At 43.8% G+C, this 22,702-nt stretch overlaps 1 protein-coding gene across 2 annotated transcripts in view; it reads left to right on the top strand.

The window, feature by feature from the left end:
- The window catches only part of grm8a (glutamate receptor, metabotropic 8a), a gene marked incomplete at both ends in the record, with an annotated part of 1,167,224 nt that overhangs the window by 364,576 nt on the left and 779,946 nt on the right, over positions 1-22,702 (top strand). For both annotated transcript variants that reach the window (XM_083656991.1, XM_083656990.1), the window contains one exon: positions 8,085-8,222. In XM_083656991.1, coding sequence (XP_083513117.1) covers positions 8,085-8,222 — 138 coding nt within the window. The remainder of the gene's footprint in view (positions 1-8,084; positions 8,223-22,702) is intronic.

Here is a 22,702-nt window from a genome sequence, read left to right on the forward strand (position 1 = left end):
ATTGTGACATTTACATCACTGATGATGTCGCTGTTGACATTATGCATCCCCTCTGTCTGCCACAGTACCTCGATGTTCAGCTTTACCTAAGTTCAATAGAGCAGGGCCTTTTTTGGCCGAGGCTGTGCCAGAGGATTTGTGAAGAAGACCCCCATGATGGGACCCACCACTTCTCAAACCTCTCCAGTAAAAATGGTTCCTATCGCGAGTCTCAACCCCTAACAATGCAAGTGGTCGATCAGAGCCAGCCGGTCCCCAGATCTATTAATCTGTCATTGATGTTTTAATGTGACAGTTGATCGGAAATGCAACAATTTGCTTCCTCTCTGTGTGCTATAGAAGGAAGAGAGATAACTCACAACATTCCGATTTTGCATTGAGGCTAGATTGGGGCTAGACTTTGGGGACAGTTCTATTGAAGTGAATGGGTAAGTAACTCCCCTGTAAGTGATGTTTGTGTAGATGGGCCATTGTATTTAATTGAGCAGTATTCTGCCATGTGACCTGTATGCAGAATATAAATTATATCATATGGGGAGACATTTATTTTTTGTATAATTTTAAAGCAACAGCACAGTAAAGAGGATATTAATCTAACATGATGTATGTAGTTCTTTATAGATCTAGCCTCTTCATTTTGCTCTCAAAGTGCACCAGATTGAAGCATTTTACTTTAAAATGGACAAAATTTTCTATCCGGGGGGCACAGTAGGAGTACACGACGCTAAAGAACAATTATGATGCTCCATGCTAATAGCTCCATCGTGCCTTGCGGTGATAGCCAGGCCATTTCCACCATGCAGTGCAACTTCATGCCCATCGCCATGCTGGAGAACAGAGACACAGATGCCATCATTGTGATTGGAGTGTGTAAGAGTGCAGAGGAGGTTTCCCATATGACCACTAAGACCAGCAGAGAAGTCTACTGCTCTATTGCTGACAAAAATGTGTTATTGTAAGTCGCTTTGGATACAAGCGTCTGCCAAATGACGTAATGTAATGTAAAAGTCCCAAGAGAGCCCTCCACTTAATGGACACCACTGACAAAGTGGTGACAGCTGTGGGCAGAGGAGGCAGAGAGGTTTGATGGCGCTAATCTGCCTGTGGTCGCCATCAAAGGAGCTCGCCTGTCTGATTTTGGGGGCGGATCTCTCTGCTTTGTTCAGCTCAACAATCATACCCAGACATACTGTACCTGAGGCCTTTCAACTGAGGGCCTGGTATGACCAGGAGGGCTACACTCTAAACAGCCAATCACTGACAGAGACGAGGTCAGCGCGCAGTGGAGCAAGGGTCAACTGGAAAACACTGAGCGACGTTAAGGATGATGTCATACCCACTGATGATGTGGATGACGTGGGATGAGTTGACATGAGTTTGGTCACAACCAAAAAAAAGTGCGCCCATGGCACGTCGTCTCCACCATAGAAATCGCACGTGAGAGTTCTAGTACCCTTAATCCGGCTTCCCACTCACAGACATGAGCAATTGTGCCTGTCTGGATGCCCAACCAAGCCGGAGGTGACACAGGACACGAACCTACAAGCTCATGTTGGTAGGTAGGCTGGGAATCTATCACTGTACTACACAGACGCCCTGTGATTCTGTATGATCAGTCTTTCAGGTAGAGGAGATAGGGCAATTGGAATTTCTTCTCTCTCTCTATTCGCTGCCATTGGGTGGTGGAACAGATCTCAAAATCACACTTCTACTGTAAAGGAATGCAAACAAACAATTGTGCCAACATTTAAAAATAACTAGTCCTGTCACTAAATTGTGGTTAAGTGAATTGCTTTCTTTACATTTATTAAACCTTTCAGTTTGAATAAAACACAACACACCAAAGTCCGGGTTGGGGAAACCGATGCAGGAAAAGACGGCAGTGCGGTAGCCATTTTTGCAGAAAAAAAATTGGGTGAATCCTCGTCGCCAGTGTAAAGTTTGGAAATGAGACCACAGCACAAAGGGAGTAACGTTATAACGCTTTTAGTGATCTTTTACTGTTCTCTGGAACGAAGAAAAATGACATGTTTACCAATAAATGTAAATGTGTTTAACACATTCACTGCCAGCCGTTTTTCAATACTGTAGTTAGCTTCTGCCAAGGTTTTTTTTTTAGGATTCTGGCTCATCTTTCAAGAGCCGAGGATTCGTTTCTGTTAGGATTTTGTGAACACACAATATCTCAAAAGAACTAATAGAATGTGTGCTTTCTCTGTCTAAAAGAGTTAGGGTGTATTCACACCTGTAGGTCGTTTGCTTTGTTCCGATTCAGGTACTTAATTGATACAATTGTTGCATTTGTGCCTTGGTTCGTTTGTGTTCACACAGCCACAAATGAAACGGTCCAAATAGTATTGTCAAACTTCATGGATTGGCCAGCAGAGACTCTGATAGGCTAATAGCCTCTCGGGATGGACAAAATAATTCCCAGAGATTTTCCTATATGATTATAAAAATGCGTTTTGTTAGACCTACATTTTAGGCTATGTCGGGCGTCCGCCGTGCGAGGGGAGAGAGAGAGAGAGAGAGAGAGAGAGAGAGAGAGAGAGAGAGAGAGAGAGAGAGAGAGAGAGAGAGAGAGAGAAAAAGAGGGAGGGATCGGGAGAGAGAGGGAGAAAGTTCTTTATTTATTTATTAATGTATGCTATGTAGCCTATGTAAGCCTATGTATTTATTTAGCCTATTTAGGCTATTGGGAATTTGGAGATAGAAGATCAAAGACCCTCGCAAATTCTGCTATTAGGCTACTATCACGGAGATGAGGATTAGCCGAGACATAGGCTATATGAACACCTGTCCTGTCAGGAATAAAATATTAATAAATAATTTAATAATAACGGACATTTCGAGGAAGACATGCAATCAGTCTGATTGTCTGATTGAACCAGACAATCTTATCACAAAGAAGGCTGGCTCTGATTACCACGATTTGTTTTCATTTATTGAATGGAGACCAGAGAGAGGGAGAGAGAGGGCGGTGTGCTGCGCAGCACACCGCACGCAAAATCCGTAGAGATTCAACACATTAACGTTGCTTCCCATGGTCCGAGGTAAGTTGATTGAGTTCAAACTGCTGATGTGATGATCCAAAAATCCCCCAAAGTTTATCGATGCAAGTCACAAGTCGCCAAAACAGGATCTGAAAGATGTTGTTTTTAAACGATAAAAATGTTCGTTCTTCAGGCCATTACGCACAGCGCAGCTGACTACGGCAGCTGGTTTATCCAAAAATGCGCACCGTTTACTGCTGTTGTGGCGGATCGAGGTCGGCTCACGTTCTCACCACAAACGAACCGCACCAGAGTTTGTTTGGAAGCGGACCGAGACCACCCTTTCTTGGCGATCTCGGTCCGCTTGTTTTGTCCCGCATCCGAGTGCGATTGCTGTGTTCACACTCCCCCAAACGAACCGCACCAAGGGGGAAAATGCTCTCCGTTTCGGAACAACTGCTCCAAACGAGATAGGTGTGAATACACCCTTAGTTTGTAGAGTTAGTAGTTATGTAAGCATTAGCAGTTGAATACAGCATGGTTTCAGCGTCTGAAAATTTATTCTGAGATAAACGGCTTTTTGTGAAATTCGATAGAACAGTCACTTTAACCATTCATTTTTGGCATCAGTAAGACGTCAGACATCTAAACAATAGTTTTGAACAGTAATTTCCTCCATAACAGCAGGAAACCCCCTTCTGCTTCAAACTCCTCCCTCCGTGGGCGTTCTCCTCCGCCCTCCTTGGCTCTGCAGCGGGTCTGTCACAAACGAGTTGCTGCTGCCTGGCTGCTTCCTGGCAGTCTGGATGGGGCTCGCTGGATGGGGCTCGCTCGTTTCTTGGCATTTCGGTTGAGAGCTCTGATGAAGATCTTGCGATTCTGCGCTTATTTATGCTGCGTGTTTCAAAGTGTGCACCCAGTCTATTCTTGGAACCCCCCACCGTTGCCACCGCTGTGCGTCAGTGTGAAAGCGAAAGCGTTTTCGCCATCCATTTTACAGTATGAGAACGGCTTCCTCGCGCTTTTCCCTGCAGTTTTGGCTCGCCTCTTCCTACTCTGGAGAGACATGTCGCCACTCAGTGGGTCGGTAAAATAGATTATACACATTCAATACCTCCAATATTTGTATAGGAGACGTAAAAGGGTTGGATCCACGTCCCACCGTCAAAAAAAAAAAACATTTTTTTAAGCCGAGATATCTCGTCAATGGCAGTGAACGTGTTAAAAAGTGACAGAGGTTTTTATATATATATAATGGAATAATCTGCTTTGTCAAAGTCCTGTCTCCCACTTTTGTCAAAGTCCTTTCTCCTTTTGACAGGGATCTACAGTATCATGGCCAGGAAGCTACACAACAACCCAACCACTAAAGAGAACATTTCCCCCGATCCAACCATGCAAAACACTCATTCATCTCTATCCCACTCACAGCAAATAGTAGAAGTGCCATGTGGAACATTGATTTGGGGGTTATATCATGGCCAGGAAGCTACTCAACATCACATTAACTTAAAAAATCATTTCATTTCGTGATCAATTTTATTTAAAGAACCTTACAGTGCCGTAAGTGCCTATACGTTTTTATCGTAGGTGACCAGAGCAGGAATGAAACATATAACCCTGTCAGTATCCGTGCCATACGCTCTTCCTATTGAGCTATATATGGAATGAACCCCACAAGCCCTGCTGGCTGTGTTAGTACCTATTGAGATACACAGACGCACACAGGACTCATTTCCCTGACAGCAGACGACATTAATCAAGGCAGCCGTTGTCAGCTTTTACAGTGAGTCAAGGCCCAGGCCACACAAATCAGTCTGATAGTCCCCGATCATTCTCCCACGGCGTAACCGCCCTCCCCACTTTGTTTGAGATGTGCCGTGGTGCCCTGCCTGCACTACACTCCCAGCGCTGTTGGAAATGACACATCCTTTCTATTAGGGAGGTGTAAATTCTTCTTCACAGTCTTCCCCTGCATCCCGAAGGGCGACAGGTATAATACATAGCGTACTCTTCAGACTAGTAGCAAACACCACCTCCGACGGTGTTGCAGCAGTAGGTGAAGGCATACGGCGATGTTACCACATGATTGTCTGCGGCTGTGGTCAGCGTTTCCTCGGCGGCAAACAAAGAAAGAGCTTTTTCCATTATTTGCAGTACGAACGCTCAGCTGGTGGAAAGTAGAGGGAAGGTTTTTGCCTAGTCCTTCAACTTGTTTTTCTTTCACCTATCTCTCCGTTTCACCCTGCCATCCTCTGACGGGTATTTCCGTTCCTATGAGTGGAGAAATGTGTTCTTCCCTTTCTCTCCCCTCTTCTGCACTCCAACAGGACAAGTAGCCAGTGTACTGTGAAAGCCGGGTTGGACATGTTTTCTGTCCTTGCTCTCTGCTACAGAATTTGACAGGAACTGCACATCTGTTGCCGCCACAGAAATGGCTTTTCAGTCATACTTTAGTATCATAGGCTATTAATAATATATGCCATGTGGTTTCTGTAGTCAGTGAGTAAATGTGTTACACTGCCATGAACATGTATATCTCGAGTTCAGGTGGCCTCAGTGGAAATCAAGCCGGCAGTGCTAGACACAGAACCATTACACCGCATCTGGGAGGCGTGATGGTATCAACTCTATTTTAACATCGCTGCACCAGATACCAGTGAGATCTTGTATTGATTTTAAGATCATACCGATTAGTTTCTTAAAACATGGGTGGTTCAATACTATGTCCTACACAAATAACATTTTTTTAAACTAATTCCATTGAATTCTGGGTGTTTTATTCAAAATAGATCCTCCTGTTGCCCTCCTGGGTCAAACTGAACCGGTCTGATTTGACTGTTTATAAAAGCACCATGTATACATTTTCACCCAATTCTGTGTTGTACCGTGTTAGCAACTCCATTCCAAACCATTACCACCATTTTTATGCTTTCTATTGGAATTTATGGTCAATAGAGCTCACTTACATCATATACCTTTTTGTGATTTCAATGATATACCAATGGAAACATGGAACTGATGCCAAACATGGAAATGATGCCATCATAATGACATCAGTTTTGTAATGACCAGTAAAATCTTAAAATTGGAAGCCTTACCTACAAAAACCTGGAGAAAGTAATCAAATGCTTTTTGTAAAAAAACTTTTTGGCCTTTATAATAGGGATTTTTTCTTTAAATTTGACACTGCACAAAGAAAATCTAAATCTATCAAACTCAATGTTGGTGCTAATCTTTTACATATACCACAGTGTGGGAATGCCACCCCCCAAAAAAATCACTTTGCATGACGTAATTTTGAGGACAATACGAGGGGTCAGGATAATTTGGGTCTGGCTCCAGGCTATACAGAAGACCTTTTAATCCCTGATAGGGATTTATTGTGGAGAAATCCAGGAATTTCACAAGATCAGTTGTATAAAAAAAAAATCAACTGTCTTGACTCTCACATTGAAAAAACCATGTGACCAACATTGCAAGGACCGACCTCATCATCATTCTGATGCATTATACCCAATGTACACCAGATGCGATACTGCTCCATGCGGATGCAGTAAAACTGCCGGAACAGACTCTTACCCAGATTAATAGATGGGCAATACATGTGGTATGGAAAAAATATGTTATGTGTTCTGTTTTTGTCGCTTCCCGTATGCGTCTGACAGATTACATTGGTGTGGGTCTGTTCAGGCAGATGCATGGAGCTGTAATGCAGCCGGTGGACATAGGTCATTAAAAATATGATACATACTTTAACCAGTTTGGTCCCCCCTCTACTCAACCACACTTGACACATTCCACTGCCACCCCTTGAATGAGGTTGGACTTGTCCGCCTCTGTTTTGCACACCAACCCTAAATGAGGAATTTCCAAGACAGGAGAGAAATAAAATACACGGGGTGAGAGTAGATTGCAAACTATTTAAATAAACATGATGAATGCTGAAATGTCTCTGCTTCTTTATTTAACTTTTGGATGAATTATATAATGTGTAAGATTGCAGAATTACATTGACAATACCGGTAGGCCTCCCAGCATAGCTGCACTGCAGACTATAATGAAAATGTGAGAACAATCAAAACCAAATCACAGTAATACTCAGTTAATGCATGCACAGTTTAGCAGTATATTAATATAGGGATTAATATAGCAGTATATTAATATATAGTATATTATTATAGTATCCCCGTGAAACAGCTTGAGGTGCTTCAATAGGATGCTATCGGTCATTCCAATGTGTAGACTCAAAATTAATGGTATCAAAATGCCACCAAAGACTAGATGTAGTCTGAAAATTCTAGTGACATACCTAGACAAGTCAGACTTGTTCTAAACTACTTCTAAAAGTGGGGTTGGCAGTGGGAGTAACCAGAAGGATGCTGGTTTCATCCTAGTTCCATTTGTTCCCTCGCCCATTGCCTGGCTCTGGGACTCCGTCACATACAGTAAGGTTACTATCCGTGATGTGAGGTACCAAGGGGACAAAATGGTTTCTTACCCGTTTCCCACATCTTATTGCAGATATATTCCTCTTGGATGTGTTGGAGTTTGTCCGGCGGTGTTACAATGATATTCTGCGGTGAACCAACCGTTTAAATCCAGTCTTTCGACAACCTTTGCTGAATTTAAGAGGAGAGGTGGCCCAGTGCCGACAGGAACCTTGGGAGTTTGAGTATTCCATGATATGTTTTGCTTCTCAGGGGTGCTGGAATTGTTCACTGCGCTGCCATATCCATGTGACTGCAATGTTGTTTGCTCGCCGTGTGCAAGTGGTGCACTGTGATAGTAATATCAAACACACTCTGTTGTAAATTCAGCACCTGGCTGTCGAAAGACTGGATTTAAATGGTTGTTTCACCGCGGAGTCCCAGAGCCAGGCATTGGCGATGGGCGAGGGAACAAATGGGGCTAGTTCCATCCATGTTATGGCCAGGTAGACTATAGCAACTAAATCGAAATTCTAGTTACGTTGGGTAAATGGACGAATAGGATAACCTTAATCAGTTTCAAAAATTATTTTAAAATCACAGTTGATTTTGATATCACTTATTTTATTTTTTAATTTAGCATCCTCTCTCTTCTCCACAGCGTTTGACCGTTACTTTCGTAGCCGTTCGCTGTCCAACAACAGGAGGAACGTTTGGTTCGCCGAGTTCTGGGAGGAGAATTTCAACTGTAAGCTGGGGATGCATGGAAAACGACCCGGCAGCCCCAAGAAATGTACAGGTAAGACACTACAACTTGACTCTTTCCTCTATTCACCTTATTCACCACGCCCACTTTTTCTCTCTTCCGCGTTCAACGTAAACGTATTTGTTCTTCCGGTTCAGTGCTAGTTGCCTTCTGTGGCTAATATTAGCCACTAGTTAGTTATGTTATATGGCAGTAAAATGCCACTGAATGACCAAATTGATATAACTTTTAACCATTTCGAGTAACACTGTTTCCATACGGATCACCAGCGTTAGTCTGTTGTTTATAACGTGGCTATATTCATAACGTTTCTATCTCGGATGCGTTATTTCGAATCGCACATAGGTTACGCTAAAACGCACATAGGTTACGCCTCGAATCGCACGCAACCATTGAGCACGCAACCTATGTGGGTTTCAGGACGCAACAGCCTCGACTCCACTAACGTCATCTTAAGAGCACAATATTCCTGGAATGCAAGTTTAACTAAACAGTTACATGTCCTCTGCATTCTACATAAAATTAAGATATTACGGGTTGTTTTATTTTGTATGTTACATACGTATTGGCCAAGATATGTTAGTTTATGGGGGAGTAATTTTGCCACTTTAGGAGCGGAGTGTGCGCGGCCATTTTGCCTGCGGGGTTTTTGGCAAGTCAAAACGGAAATACTATTACGAAATGACGTAATGCGGAAGCGTCCATGTGTGGGCAAAGAATAAGGTGAATACAGTATGAAGAGTTTCTCTACAAAATGACATATCCACCATTTGAAAATAATAGCACAAATATGTTATGGTACTCTTTGACAGAGTGCACTCTCTATAGAATGCAAGAAGTAAATGATTAAGATAGAAGGCATTTATCTTTTATCCCCAATGGATATATGTTTTGGAAATTAACTAGATGAAGCAACATGGAAGAACAGACTTTTCAGTTCTCTTAGGAAAAAGTTGTACAATAGAATAATACTTAATAATAATTCCTTGCTAAAACGGCTTGATAAATATATAAAAACAAAATTGGAAGTCCTTGGGGTGTGGCCAACAACTTGGTAGACTTGGTAATTAGGTGGAGAATCTTTGTATTCTAAGTATTCTACTCTGAGAATACTTAGAACAAATCAGTCCCATCTCTATTTTTTTTATTCAACTGTGCCATACAGTACCTTTTTGTTGAGCAGACTTGACCTCAACTGCCTCCATTTGAATTCAAATGACTAATAACCAGATTTGTCGACTTCAGAATTGGACAAGGCACAGAGAGAGATTAAAATGCAAAATAAATCAACTTACAGTTGTACAAGAAGTACCGGTACTTCCTCTACAAGATGTCTAGCTTGCTGAGTCACTATACTGTACTTAGACTGTCCCACATAATTTTGCAACATTGGAGAGGAAGTGGTTTTACTCCACAGATGTTCCATGGGGGAACTGTGCCTTTTGCATTCCAATAAATCTGCAGGTGGTCAACTCTAATTGGTTTCCCCCCATCCCAGCACCACAGCCACAACTGGGTCCTCACATCCTCACTCGTATTTGTCTGTTTACAATATGGACACAAAACAAGGATTCAATGCACACAAGACAATAGTGTACCGCAGGAAAGAGTCCGGAAGACCTGGATTTTTGTATGGGATGCTTGAAATAAGGTCTGTGGTAGGGATGTCAACTGTTAACCATTTAACTGTTAACCAACCGTTTAAACGTTAACCAATTAATACTATTAGTTCATACATACATTTTTTAATCCTCCCATCCCCCCCAAGTAATAAAAAAAGTGTGTTGCATCATGGTAAAAGAAAAATAAGCTATAGCCTACAATCTATTTCTTAAATACAACTCATGCAGGCAATGTGCTGTGTAATTGTGTCTTCACATTTCATTGTGTCATCCTCTTCAGTTAAGTCTCTGCGTGTTGAGAGTGGAGCGTTAATTGACGATTGAAAGTATCAAGTTACTCTTTACTGTTACAACACATGCCCGACCGGAGACGGACTGTTTGTACAGAGTTACTGCATCGCCACATGACAGACATAATATGCGTACATTAGACGCATTAGAGAGCGAGATCCATTTATACGCATAGATTTTTTTCCCTCTGATTCTTTCCCATTTCTCCCCAATTATACTTGGCCAATTTATCTTCATGCTGCCCTATTGTTGCCCCAGTCGCTACTCCACCCTCTGCCAACCTGGGGAGAGCCGAGACTAGCACCATGCTTCCTCCGACACATGCACAGTAGCCAGCCGCTTCTTTTCACCTGACAGGGGGAGCTTCACCGGTAGGACGTAGCATGTGGGAGGATCACGCTATGAGGCGCTAGGGCAGCGACCAGGACACATAACCCCAATCCGGCTTCCCGCCCTCAGGCACAGCCAGTCGTGCCTGTATGGACGCCCGACCAAGCCGGAGGTTACACATAGATACGAACCTGCGACCCTCGTGTTGGTAGGCAGGGAATCTACCACTACACTACCCGGACGCCCATACGCATTGATTATTAACTGCTTGCCATTATTACTTACTTACTAAATATCAAACAATCATTCATTACACATTATTAACTGCTTTGTATGCCAGTCGGAGGAATGGATTAAGCTATAAATAGTACATTTTAATTTTGTCGGTTAACGGTTAAAGATTGATTAATGAGCGTCGGTCGAGAAGAAAAAAACATTTTCACCATCCTTAATCTGTGGTTAACAAAAGTTTAACAAACGGCAAACTTTGTGTTCAGCAAGATCTTCACAAATGAGGATTTTTATGATTTTAGAAGCATAAATGCCTTTTTTTAACACGATTGTCAGAAAATGCTTCAAAAGGCATCCTCATTTGTGAAAATTATCTTGCTGAAGAAAAAAGTTTGCTGTTTCAGAAACCTTTGTTAACCGCAGACCTTATTTCATGCATTTGACTGAAATCCCCATACAAAAACCCCATTGACTTTTACACATAGGAACCAGGAAGTCTGGGTAAGCCTAAAAAATATCTCATCCCTGCGGTACTCTATACCCACCAACGTTCAGACTCAAGCAGAAGAAATCCAAACACTCAAGGATTTTCTGGTTTGTTTTGTCTCCCTGGTACCCAGCAACAGTTTCACTTGAGGTGTTACAGTTCACCATAAACACAGGCTGTCTACCGGAGCTATTCCAATTAGGCCAGCCCACAAAAAAGAGTAAGTGTGAAATGTTTGGGCGAACGTCTCACATCGGCTGAATTCTCCAAGGCATCATAGAAGCATCCGGTCCTGAACATTTGTCAGGGAGCAACTCCGGGTTTAATTAGTATGCATACTTTAGAGAGCCCTGCTGGCTTAGTAGCCTAAAAACACAGATCATAATGGTTGCTAGTCTCCAAGGAGCAATATTGTTCAACAAGAGCAATTGTCTGTATGCTCACAGCTAGGAGGGGAATTAAGTAGTACTTTGCTGCAGCCTGCTTGTAAATATGACTGTTTTAACGCCGGTGTTTGTAACAGGCACGCACTACTGCTGTTATTTTTCTATGTGTGTGCGCGACGTGTGTACATTCCATGTGTGTACGGTCCACTTTTTGCTGTCATATCAGGACTGGAATTAAGTCATTTAGGCCTTTGATAAATACAAACACACATGCTCAAACACACATAATCACTTATAGAAGTGGCTGCACAGCTTAAAAATTAAGTGCTGCCTTGTGATACAGCACATATAGTAGCCTATATAAGATGGCTCAGACTACAAAGTTAGTTACATGTCCAGTAACACATGATAACGCAAGTCTAACCCATCTTATTTTCTGTATAGCTACAAATGATGGATGTCCCCTAAATGCCTCACAGCGTCTGCCTATTGGTAGATGCTACAATTTACCCATGTTCCTTGTGGGAGTGAGAGAAACATCTCACTACTATTGATGTCTACTATTGATGTCCACAACGGCCAATTCAAAACAGGGCATACAAAACTGGCCTTGTGGATAATCTAATAGTCTAAAATAGTCTAATTCCTGCCCTGTCATATCAGAACTCTTCCAGCTTGTTATGGTTGTTATGTACAAGTAGGAGCTTTACACAGGGGCTGTGTATGCACGTGTACAGTACCTGTACCTGTCGCTGACTGCTGATGACATTTGTGTGTGTGTGTGTGTGTGTGTGTGTGTGTGTGTGTGTGTTTATGCATAATACCATTAAACATTTCCAATCCAGGTGCAATACGAGGACACGCCGGCGCCGCTGTCTATGTGTGTATGTTTATGTGTGTGTTAGTTTGTGTATCCCCCAGCTGATGATGCCATTAGTTCAGATAATTAGGTTTGTAAGGGCTGCGACTTCCCATTGACCGTCTATTACCGGCATTGGCATCTGTGTGTGTGGGCGTGTGTATCGAGGGCCCTGCCGTCCTACGACAGACTCCATTAATTCCACGCACCGGGGGTCGCGACCTCCGCATCATCAACACAGGAGCCAATCTGCAGCCTGCCGCTCAAGGTCGCCGCCGTGCCACAGCTGATAGGAAGATGTTGTGTGAGCGTACTGTATGTGAGCGCTGGCAGAGAGCTGAGAGAGACAGAGAGGCAGGCAGAAAGAGAGAGATGTCAACGAGTGCAAATGAGAAAAGGAACATTAAGGCAGATTGAAAAGCCGAAGAATGACAGCGGCTGAACAAATGAGAAAGAAAGAGACAAAGAAATAAGACTATGACTGAGGGGGGAAACAAGGACAAACAGGAAGAATGAGAGTGGACGAGAGAGAGAGAGGAGCCAGATCTTTCTTTAAATCCTATTTGAGATATGTCAAAACTGAGCCCCCAAAGTTCCTTCCCGAAACCTGAAATCCAAGCTGCAAGACCATTGGGTCCCTCAAGCTGTGAACGTCAAAAATCGCATGATTCGCTTCCTAAGGGTGATTCAGATATATTATTGAGCTTTATCAAAATTGTTTGATCTATTATAGGGAGACAGGATTCTTCTGTCAATACTCTGCACTTAAACATTTCCCTTCCTTGTTCCATAGCCAAGACCTTGAACCCGTGGGCTTAACCTTTGAGACACAGTCTATTGATCTCTCTCTCTCTCTCTCTCTCTCTCTCTATGTGACACACACACACCCTCGCTGTCGCCCTAGCCTCTGAGATTGAAAGCACACATACAGACAAGTATGCCAATATGCATGCTTGTATACTTGTAGATTCATCACACACACACACACACACACACACACACACACACAGAGCTGCAGTGTATCGACTTCCATCAGGGTTACTGCAGATTGATCACACAGATTCTCTCGTGACCTCCAATATGTCCTCCGCATGTGTGTCGGGGTGTGTGTGTGTGTGTGTGTGTGTGTGTGTGTGTGTGTGTGTTTGTGTGTGTGTGTTTGAATGTGACTATAGTTTATAGTACGTTTATGATTTGCCTTGTATGCTTTCTTTGACATACTGAGTGGGTGTATGTGTACTGTGAGATGTACTGTGCAGTGCTAAGTACCAGAGAAAGTTATTGTCCATCTCTGGTTCCTATCCCTTTGCTTAGTGTGAGGCTGCTTCTTTCTTAAAAAAAGTGGGGGTGGCCAAGTTTTCATTATTTGGGAGAGGGGGGGGGGGGGGGGTGTGGTCGCCCCCAAACCAATAAGCATGCAGAGTGCATAGTCCGTTCTTTTATTCAAAGGTTCTGGCCTGTGATAGGACAATCGCAGTTTTTTAATGACTCAGTTCTCCCTCTCTCTCCTCTGCTGTGTGGAGACAGGCTCTGTGCTGCTGGCGGTGTGTGCGTCTTGACACACAAACATCCAGAGCCACAGTAGAGTAGACTGCATTCAAAACACAGATATGTGTGCCGCTTGCATTCACTGTTGACCTCGCTCGACCACTGAATCTCTCTCTCTCTCTCTCTCTCTCTCTCTCTCTCTCGTGGAGCTGGGGGACAGGCCAACTTTGAATGAATCAAGGCATCCACCACCTACCTACCTGTCAGTTACCTGCAACTGAAACAACCAGTATAACCACAGACATTGGGAGGGTTGCCACATTACACTCTCCGTTGCATTGTCAGAGGACCAGCTAGCAGTATCCATTGGCTGTAATGGGAAATGTTAATAAGTGTCGATACAGATATTTCAATCCATAAAACAACCAGTGACCGGTAAACAAAATAAAATACAATATTTGTCAAGGTAGCCTGTAAACAAGTCATGATTCCTAAGGAAGCAATTGTTGAGTTTCCCCTGATGCTCAATACTGTACGTGCATGACTCAGTACACAGTGACTCACTCATCTCCTGACAAAAGACACACATCTCTACGCCTCTCTTTCATTCTTCCTTGTGAAACACTCATCCGTCCTCACAGCAAAACTTGTTATGAGCACCCAATGCTGTACCCAATATTCTGTGGAAATGTACCCAATATTAAATGACACATGAAATATCACAGATGTCATATCACGTCTATATCTAGTGCTGTAGTGCCACAAGTGGCAGTAAGAAATCAAGTGCTGGTCAGAGCCTGACTTGGTCTTATATTCACACACACACACACACACACACACACACACACACACACACACACACACACACACACACACAGACACATGTGTGTGTATTTTATTTATTTTGTTGAGTAATCAAGTTACTGTATTACATGCTGTGTAATTAATTCAGTCCAGGCAGTCACCAGAATAAAACATTACCATTTTATGTTTCTGCTGTTCACAATCAATGTTCTGAAGCAAAAATACATTGCATATCAACATTTCTAGATACATATATATATATATATATATATATAGGTATATCAATCTATCCACCTAGACCTCTAATGGTCAATTAAATAATTTATTATTATTTTTTATTTATTTTTTCTGATTCCCCTCCCCAATTTTACTTGGCCAATTCCCCCTGCTGCCCCACCCCCCCTGCCGATCTGGGGAGAGCCATAGACACACACATGCTTCCTCCGATACATGTGTAGTTGCCAGCCGCTTCTTTTCACCCGACAGTGGGGAGCTTCACCAGCAGGACGTAGCATGTGGGAGGATCACGCTATTCCCACCAGTTCCCTTCCGCCCCGGATAGGCGCCCCAACCGACCAGAGGAGGCGCTAATGCAGCGATCAGGACACATACCCTTATTCCGGCTTCCCACCCACAGACACAGCCAATCGTGCCTTTATGGATGCCTGACCAAGCCGGAGGTAACACGACCCTCTGCGATCCTCGTCTTGCTAGGCAGGGAATCTACCGCTACACTACCACGACAGTCTGTTCTTGAAATAAAGGAGTGGAAAGTAGGGCTGAGGCCGGGGTGGTGGATGGTCATAAGCTTTGCCTCCGACGGACGGGGGTACGGACGCACGGCTCATGCTCTATCCACCTTATTTTTGAATGCCCCACTGTACAAATAATTGTGGGTACAAGTTCCGGTTTAACGTGACTTATTGTTGCAGCTTGCCATTTCCTTTGTTATACTCTTTGGCTGCAGAGCCGAATTATAAACCGGAAACTGGAGGACGTTATAAAAGTTATAAATATAGTCACGTTATAAACAACTAACCAATGCTGGGAGTCCGTATGGAAACAGTGTTACTCGAAATGGTTAAAAGTTAAATAAATGTGGTCATTTAGTGGCGTTTTACTGCCATGTAACATAGCTAGCTAGCTGCTAACATTAGCCACAGTAGGCTGCGCACTGCACTCTAAGGATATTTATCAACGAGATTTTTGCCAAGCTGGACCTGATTAGTGATTTGCGCCGTTCGCCCAGACGGGTGTCAAGCATAGGCATCATGGCCGCTAGAAATAAGGTGGATAGAAACCAGTCAATCGGGTGAAGTTGATGCCCAAGTGGAAGTTGAATACAGAGGCAGACATATATATTTATACTCACACACTTGCAAACACTCACACAGCCTGTGGCTACAGATCAGATCACAAACACTCACACAGCCTGTGGCTGCAGATCAGATCACAGATCAGATCACAAACACTCACACAGCCTGTGGCTACAGATCAGATCACAGATCAGATCACAAACACTCACACAGCCTGTGGCTACAGATCAGATCACAGGGAAATACACAAGCTCTGTCTTAATTCAAGCATAACTTCAACACCTGTTCCTAAAGTCTCACCAGCCATATTTTAATCAAGATACACATATGGCTCATGTGGCGAAGACAGGTATACAGTATGCACTCGCAATCTCTCTCTCTCATTCTCTCACACACATGCGCACACGCATGGACGCACACACACACACACACACACACACACACACACACGCGCACACGCATGGATGCACACACACACACACACACACACACACACGCATGCATGCACACACACACGCACACACACACGCACACAACCAAATACAATTCAAAATTGTTTAAGGAAATACAGGCATACAATCAAATTGTCTACCACCATAACTTGCAAGCACACATATGCATGCACTCAAACACATATGCAAACATGGACGAACAACACATCAAGAGCGGGTGCAAATGACTGATGTGGTCCTGTTAGGGCTCCTGTGCTGGTCACTAAAATGCTACTTGTTTTCTTACAGTGAGAGCTTACTGGATATAACTCCTCTTTGTGTATAATTCTTATGGTCATCCATTTGTAAATATAGAGGCACCTCTTTAGACCTAGCCATTTTTAAGGTACTAGGCATCTTGCACGCTTGATTCCTAGGCTCACCCGCTGCGCATCCTCTCCTGTCCTGCAGCTCGCATTCGCAGCTCGGCCGATGTGCGGTCTTGCCTGCAGCTCGGCTGCTGTGTGGCCTTGCCTGCCCTATTGGCGTGTGCACAATGTCTCCCTCTCTCTCTCCCTCAGTCTCTCTCTCTCCCTCTCCTCTCTCTCCCTATCCCTCGGTCTCTCTCCCCCTCTCTCTCTGCCTCTCCTCTCTCCCTATCCCTCGGTCTCTCTCCCCCTCTCCCTCTCCTCTCTCTCCCTATCCCTCAGTCTCTCTCCCCCTCTCTCCCTCCCTCTCCTCCTCTCCCTCTCCTCTCTCTCCCTATCCCTCAGTCTCTCTCCCCCTCTCTCTCTCCCTCTCTCCCTCTCCCTCAGTCTCTCTCGGGACTTTGTGTGTGTGAGGGAATTTATGACATCACGGATGATGTCATCAGTGGGATTTATGACATCACTGATGATGTCATCAATAGGATTCATCAGTGGGACAGACAGAGAAACAAACAGACAGGGCTGCTGTGTGGCCTTCCCTGCCTTTAGACCCTTTTCACGGGGGCCATTTTGTGTCGAAAAGGCAGAATAAACACAGGTGCAAGCACAACACTAATGAGGGTTTCCAAATTCCAATCATGCAATTTGGAAACCCTCATTAGTGTGTTTACACACCTGTGTTGTTTACCCTGCCTTTTCGACACAGAATGGCCCCCGTGAGAAGGGTCTATTGGTACGCGTGCAATGTCTCCCTCTCTCTCTCCCTCAGTCTCTCTCACAAGCAAAAGCCCAGGCAAGGGCCGACACTGACAGTGCCATTAGCAACTTTTGATCCTACATATTGTGGATTAGAGTAGCTACTGTATACAGTACATATTACCAAACTGTTGAGTGGTGAGAAAGAGTGATGTGATGCTTTGTTTCATTGATCTGATTTGTATATCCACAGTCGTACTGTACAGTCGCACGCAGGGGCACAACATGCTAGTTGACAGTCGGCTGTAGTCTTTGCGGTGTGTTCAAGTACAACTTTTTGACCCCACACAGGCGATGCAACAGTTGGCCTTTGAAGCCACTATAGTCTTTGAAGTTGGGTTGGTGTGGTCCAGGGGCTTTTGGGTCTTTTCTTCTGTGTGTTTGTGTTCCTCTTGAGGGAATGATACCTGGATTTTACCTTATTTTTCGCCGGCTATTTTGATTTGGCTTTCTTTTGCTGGCTTTGTCTCTGTCAATCTTTTGTTAACATTCTCTCCCTGTCTTCCCCTCTCTCTCCTTTGCTCCCTCACCTCTTCCCCCTTCTGTATCTCTCACCCTCTCCTCCATCTCTCCCCCTCTCTCTTGCTCAATTTCTCAGTTGCTTGTTGTCTCTCTCTCTCTCTCTCTCTCTCTCTCTGCCCCCTTTGTCTGCAGCGGTTTAGTCAACGCTGAGACTGTAAACATAGTTACAAAAACCAATCTGTATACAGCATTTCACTGTAAATGTGACAAATAAAACTACTCTCGCTTTATAACTTTGCACTTCCAGACCTATAAATGGGCAATCAGTGTTTACTTTTGAATCGTTATGATGGGCTAGCTCTATAGAGCTATTTGTAGTGATGTGTGTTTTGCACAGCTGTATAGTTTGCACTTGCATTGATTATTATAGATGTTTCTAGTGTCCCATGCTGGGCTTAATGGATCTCCTAATGCCCTTTCAGAGGTATTGCCTCCCTGCTGACTATGGGGGAAACACTTGATACATATACAGTCAGTGATAGGGAACAAGAGACTACTGAATTACTTTAATTACTGTACCAAGTACAACTAATGGAGTGGAAATTTAATTTGGACTTGGTACAGCCACATTAGCCTACACAGTGCAATGCATACAGACATACACAAAGACCACACATCAAAGGAACAATAAACTGTAGGCTAAATAACCACACCACACCACATTATGGATTCAGTATTAATGATATCATGTACTGTATGTGTGTTCAAGTAAAAGTAAATGAGGTCACAGAAACGTAAATGCTTCATCAGCCTACAGTACCTTCACATCCTTCTGTCTTTGATCAGCAACACCACCCAGAGTGTACTTCCTCTTCCTGTAGCCTAATGAAGGCTGTATAGTAGCTTCCATCCTATCAGGGGACGTCATTTAATTCACATTTCTTTCTCACTGCTTAATTGGTAAACACAGAAATGAAAGAAAGATCAAATGCCTACACAAACCCAGCTTTACATTTATGTACTGTACCATAAAATGAAACGCATAAATACATCAAACGCTGTTATTGATGGGAGCATTTTCCATTTTAAAAGAGACTGCTGCCTATGTTTTCCTTTGTTTCTGAAGATGTGAAGTCTTCATCCAGCATTAGCGATGGCATGTGTATACTGTATCTGTCTGTGTGAGATGCCCGCTGCAGCTCCGCCAGTTAATTAGCTCCTGGATTATCTCAACTTGCACAGACAAACACATGTGCAGAAGGCATAAATAGACAACATTCTAACGAGGTGGTGAAGGAGAGGTTTTAGGCGATCAGGCCATGATAAAGCCTTCTCTCCGCTTAAGCCATCTGCCACCACTCCTAATTGAGACCCAGGCTTCCTCCCGGCCTCCTCCTCCTCTTCCTCCTCCTTCTGGTGCCAGCAGTTAATGAGAGGAGAGATAGAGAGAGAGCGAGACAGATACTGTTACAAACAGACATTTCCTTGTAGAGGTTATGTTGTCTATCTGCTGTCATAGAGGACTGTGTGGGTGTGGGTGGGGGTGGGTGGCTGGGTGGTTGCGTGTGTGTTTGTGGGTGGGTTTGCACATGTGCGTGTGTGTGTTATAGCCCCTTGCCATCATACTGTAGGTAAGACTGTGCACTTGACTGTGTCAGGCAGCCCCATCGCTGAGTGTTGAGCAGCCCATCCGTCACTGTTAGCTCTCTCTCATACACACATACACACACACGCGCGCCCACGTGCGCACGCACGCACAAGCACACACACACCTACACACACAGGCGCATACACACACGCGCATGCGCACACACACACGCACACGCACACGCACACACACACACACACATACACACAGTAATCCATCTTGAGCAGGACCAGGGGACCCACTGCTCACTGTGGCCCTGTCACACCACTCATTGTTGCTGACATATATGCCACCCACATGCATGCATGCGTGCGCACACACGCACACACATGCCTGCATGTGTGCTTTATAGACATTGTACTGTGAAGCTGGGTACGGTATGTGAAATCTGTGGAGTGACTATTCACAGGTGTTCTTTAATATCTCAGTTAACACCCCTGATGATGTTGTTGTCAATGAACATCGTAGAGAGGTGTTCATTCTAGAGGTTGGCTGCACCTTTGACCACAACCTAGAGGAAGCCTTTCTAACCAATATGCTGAAATATCAACAGATGGAGCAGACCATTTCACAGCTGGGCTACAAGTGTCAACTTTTAGTTTTCAAATGTGGAAGCCTGGGTCATGTTCATAAGCTGGCTGTGAGCTGCCTTCAGGCTGGTCTCCCTAAAGCCAATGGCACACCAATCAAATATCAAACAACTGCCAACAACAATGTTGGCAGTTGTTGGAGAATGTTTGATTGGTGTGCCACTGGCTAAACACAGACAAACAAGGATTGAACATGTCGAATCTGCCCAAACATCTCCAAACAAGGACAGACAACCATGGCACCAAACAAACATCTGTGTTGTCTGTGTTTGTTCTGCTATTAGCCGCTGAATATGGAGGTGCTGCTTTTTGTACCCATGAAGTGGATACTCTCAGTTAGCTGTCGACCTGCCATTGTTATCATCCTGTGTGTTATCATCCTGTGTTATCATCCTGTGCGTTATCCTGTCCGTTATTGTCCTGTGTGTTGTCATCCTGTGCGTTATCATCCATGTGCGTTGTCATCCTGTGTGTTATCATCCTGTGTTATCATCCGTGTGTTATCATCCTGTGTTATCATCCTGTGCATTATCATCCTGTGCGTTATCATCCTGTGTGTTATCATCATCCTGCGTGTCATCATCCTGTGCGTTATCATCCTGTGCGTTATCATCCTGTGCGTTATCATCATCCTGCGTGTCATCATCCTGTGTGTTATCATCCTGTGTGTTATCATCCTGTGCGTTATCATCCTGTGTGTTATCATCATCCTGCGTGTCATCATCCTGTGCGTTATCATCCTGTGCGTTATCATCCTGTGCGTTATCATCATCCTGCGTGTCATCATCCTGTGTGTTATCATCCTGTGCGTTATCATCCTGTGCGTTATCATCCTGTGTGTTATCATCATCCTGCGTGTCATCATCCTGTGCGTTATCATCCTGTGCGTTATCATCCTGTGCGTTATCATCCTGTGCGTTATCATCATCCTGCGTGTCATCATCCTGTGTGTTATCATCCTGTGTGTTATCATCCTGTGCATTATCATCCTGTGCGTTATCATCCTGTGTGTTATCATCATCCTGCGTGTCATCATCCTGTGCGTTATCATCCTGTGCGTTATCATCCTGTGCGTTATCATCCTGTGCGTTATCATCCTGTGCGTTATCATCATCCTGCGTGTCATCATCCTGTGCGTTATCATCCTGTGCGTTATCATCCTGTGCGTTATCATCATCCTGCGTGTCATCATCCTGTGTGTTATCATCCTGTGCGTTATCATCCTGTGTGTTATCATCCTGTGTGTTATCATCATCCTGCGTGTCATCATCCTGTGTGTTATCATCCTGTGCGTTATCATCCTGTGTGTTATCATCCTGTGTGTTATCATCATCCTGTGTGTTATCATCCTGTGTGTTATCATCATCCTGCGTGTCATCATCCTGTGTGTTATCATCCTGTGCGTTATCATCCTGTGTGTTATCATCATCCTGTGTGTTATCATCCTGTGTGTTATCATCCTGTGTGTTATCATCATCCTGTGTGTTATCATCCTGTGTGTTATCATCCTGTGTGTTATCATCATCCTGCGTGTCATCATCCTGTGCGTTATCATCCTGTGCGTTATCATCCTGTGTGTTATCATCCTGTGTGTTATCATCATCCTGCGTGTTATCATCCTGTGCGTTATCATCCTGTGCGTTATCATCCTGTGTGTTATCATCATCCTGCGTGTCATCATCCTGTGTGTTATCATCCTGTGCGTTATCATCCTGTGTGTTATCATCCTGTGTGTTATCATCCTGTGTGTTATCATCCTGTGCGTTATCATCCTGTGTGTTATCATCATCCTGCGTGTTATCATCCTGTGTGTTATCATCCTGTGTGTTATCATCCTGTGCGTTATCATCCTGTGTGTTATCATCATCCTGCGTGTCATCATCCTGTGTGTTATCATCCTGTGTGTTATCATCCTGTGTGTTATCATCCTGTGTGTTATCATCCTGCGTGTATGCCTTAATGTGGTTGCTATAGAGCTCAACAGGCACGTGACTTTTCGTGACGTAATTTGCCACGGAAGTAAGTTAAAATAGCAATGTTCCCGTTGTTATTTTTTGTTCTCGTTTAAACCAAATGTTTTATGGTCACTCAAGATTCTCTGGATCACGTGTTGGCTTGGTTCGAGCCTTAAAACTTGTTATATTTGGATTTATCGAAATGTCTATGGAGAAAATGGATGCAGAACTTACTTCCGTGGCTGTTGAGCTCTATTTAGACACTTGTGTAACTGACTGACTCCCAATATCTGACTGCATTCATAATGTTTATGTCCTTTGTATACATGTGGACACACAAAAAGGTGTGGACCAGAGCAACTCAGCAGGCAACTAGAATATCAAAGCGAAAAAAATGAGCTGCTTGGAGTTTAAAGATGAATACATTTA

The sequence above is a fragment of the Poromitra crassiceps genome (genome assembly GCF_964638095.1).
Source record: "Poromitra crassiceps genome assembly, chromosome: 2".
Classification (NCBI taxonomy): domain Eukaryota; kingdom Metazoa; phylum Chordata; class Actinopteri; order Beryciformes; family Melamphaidae; genus Poromitra; species Poromitra crassiceps.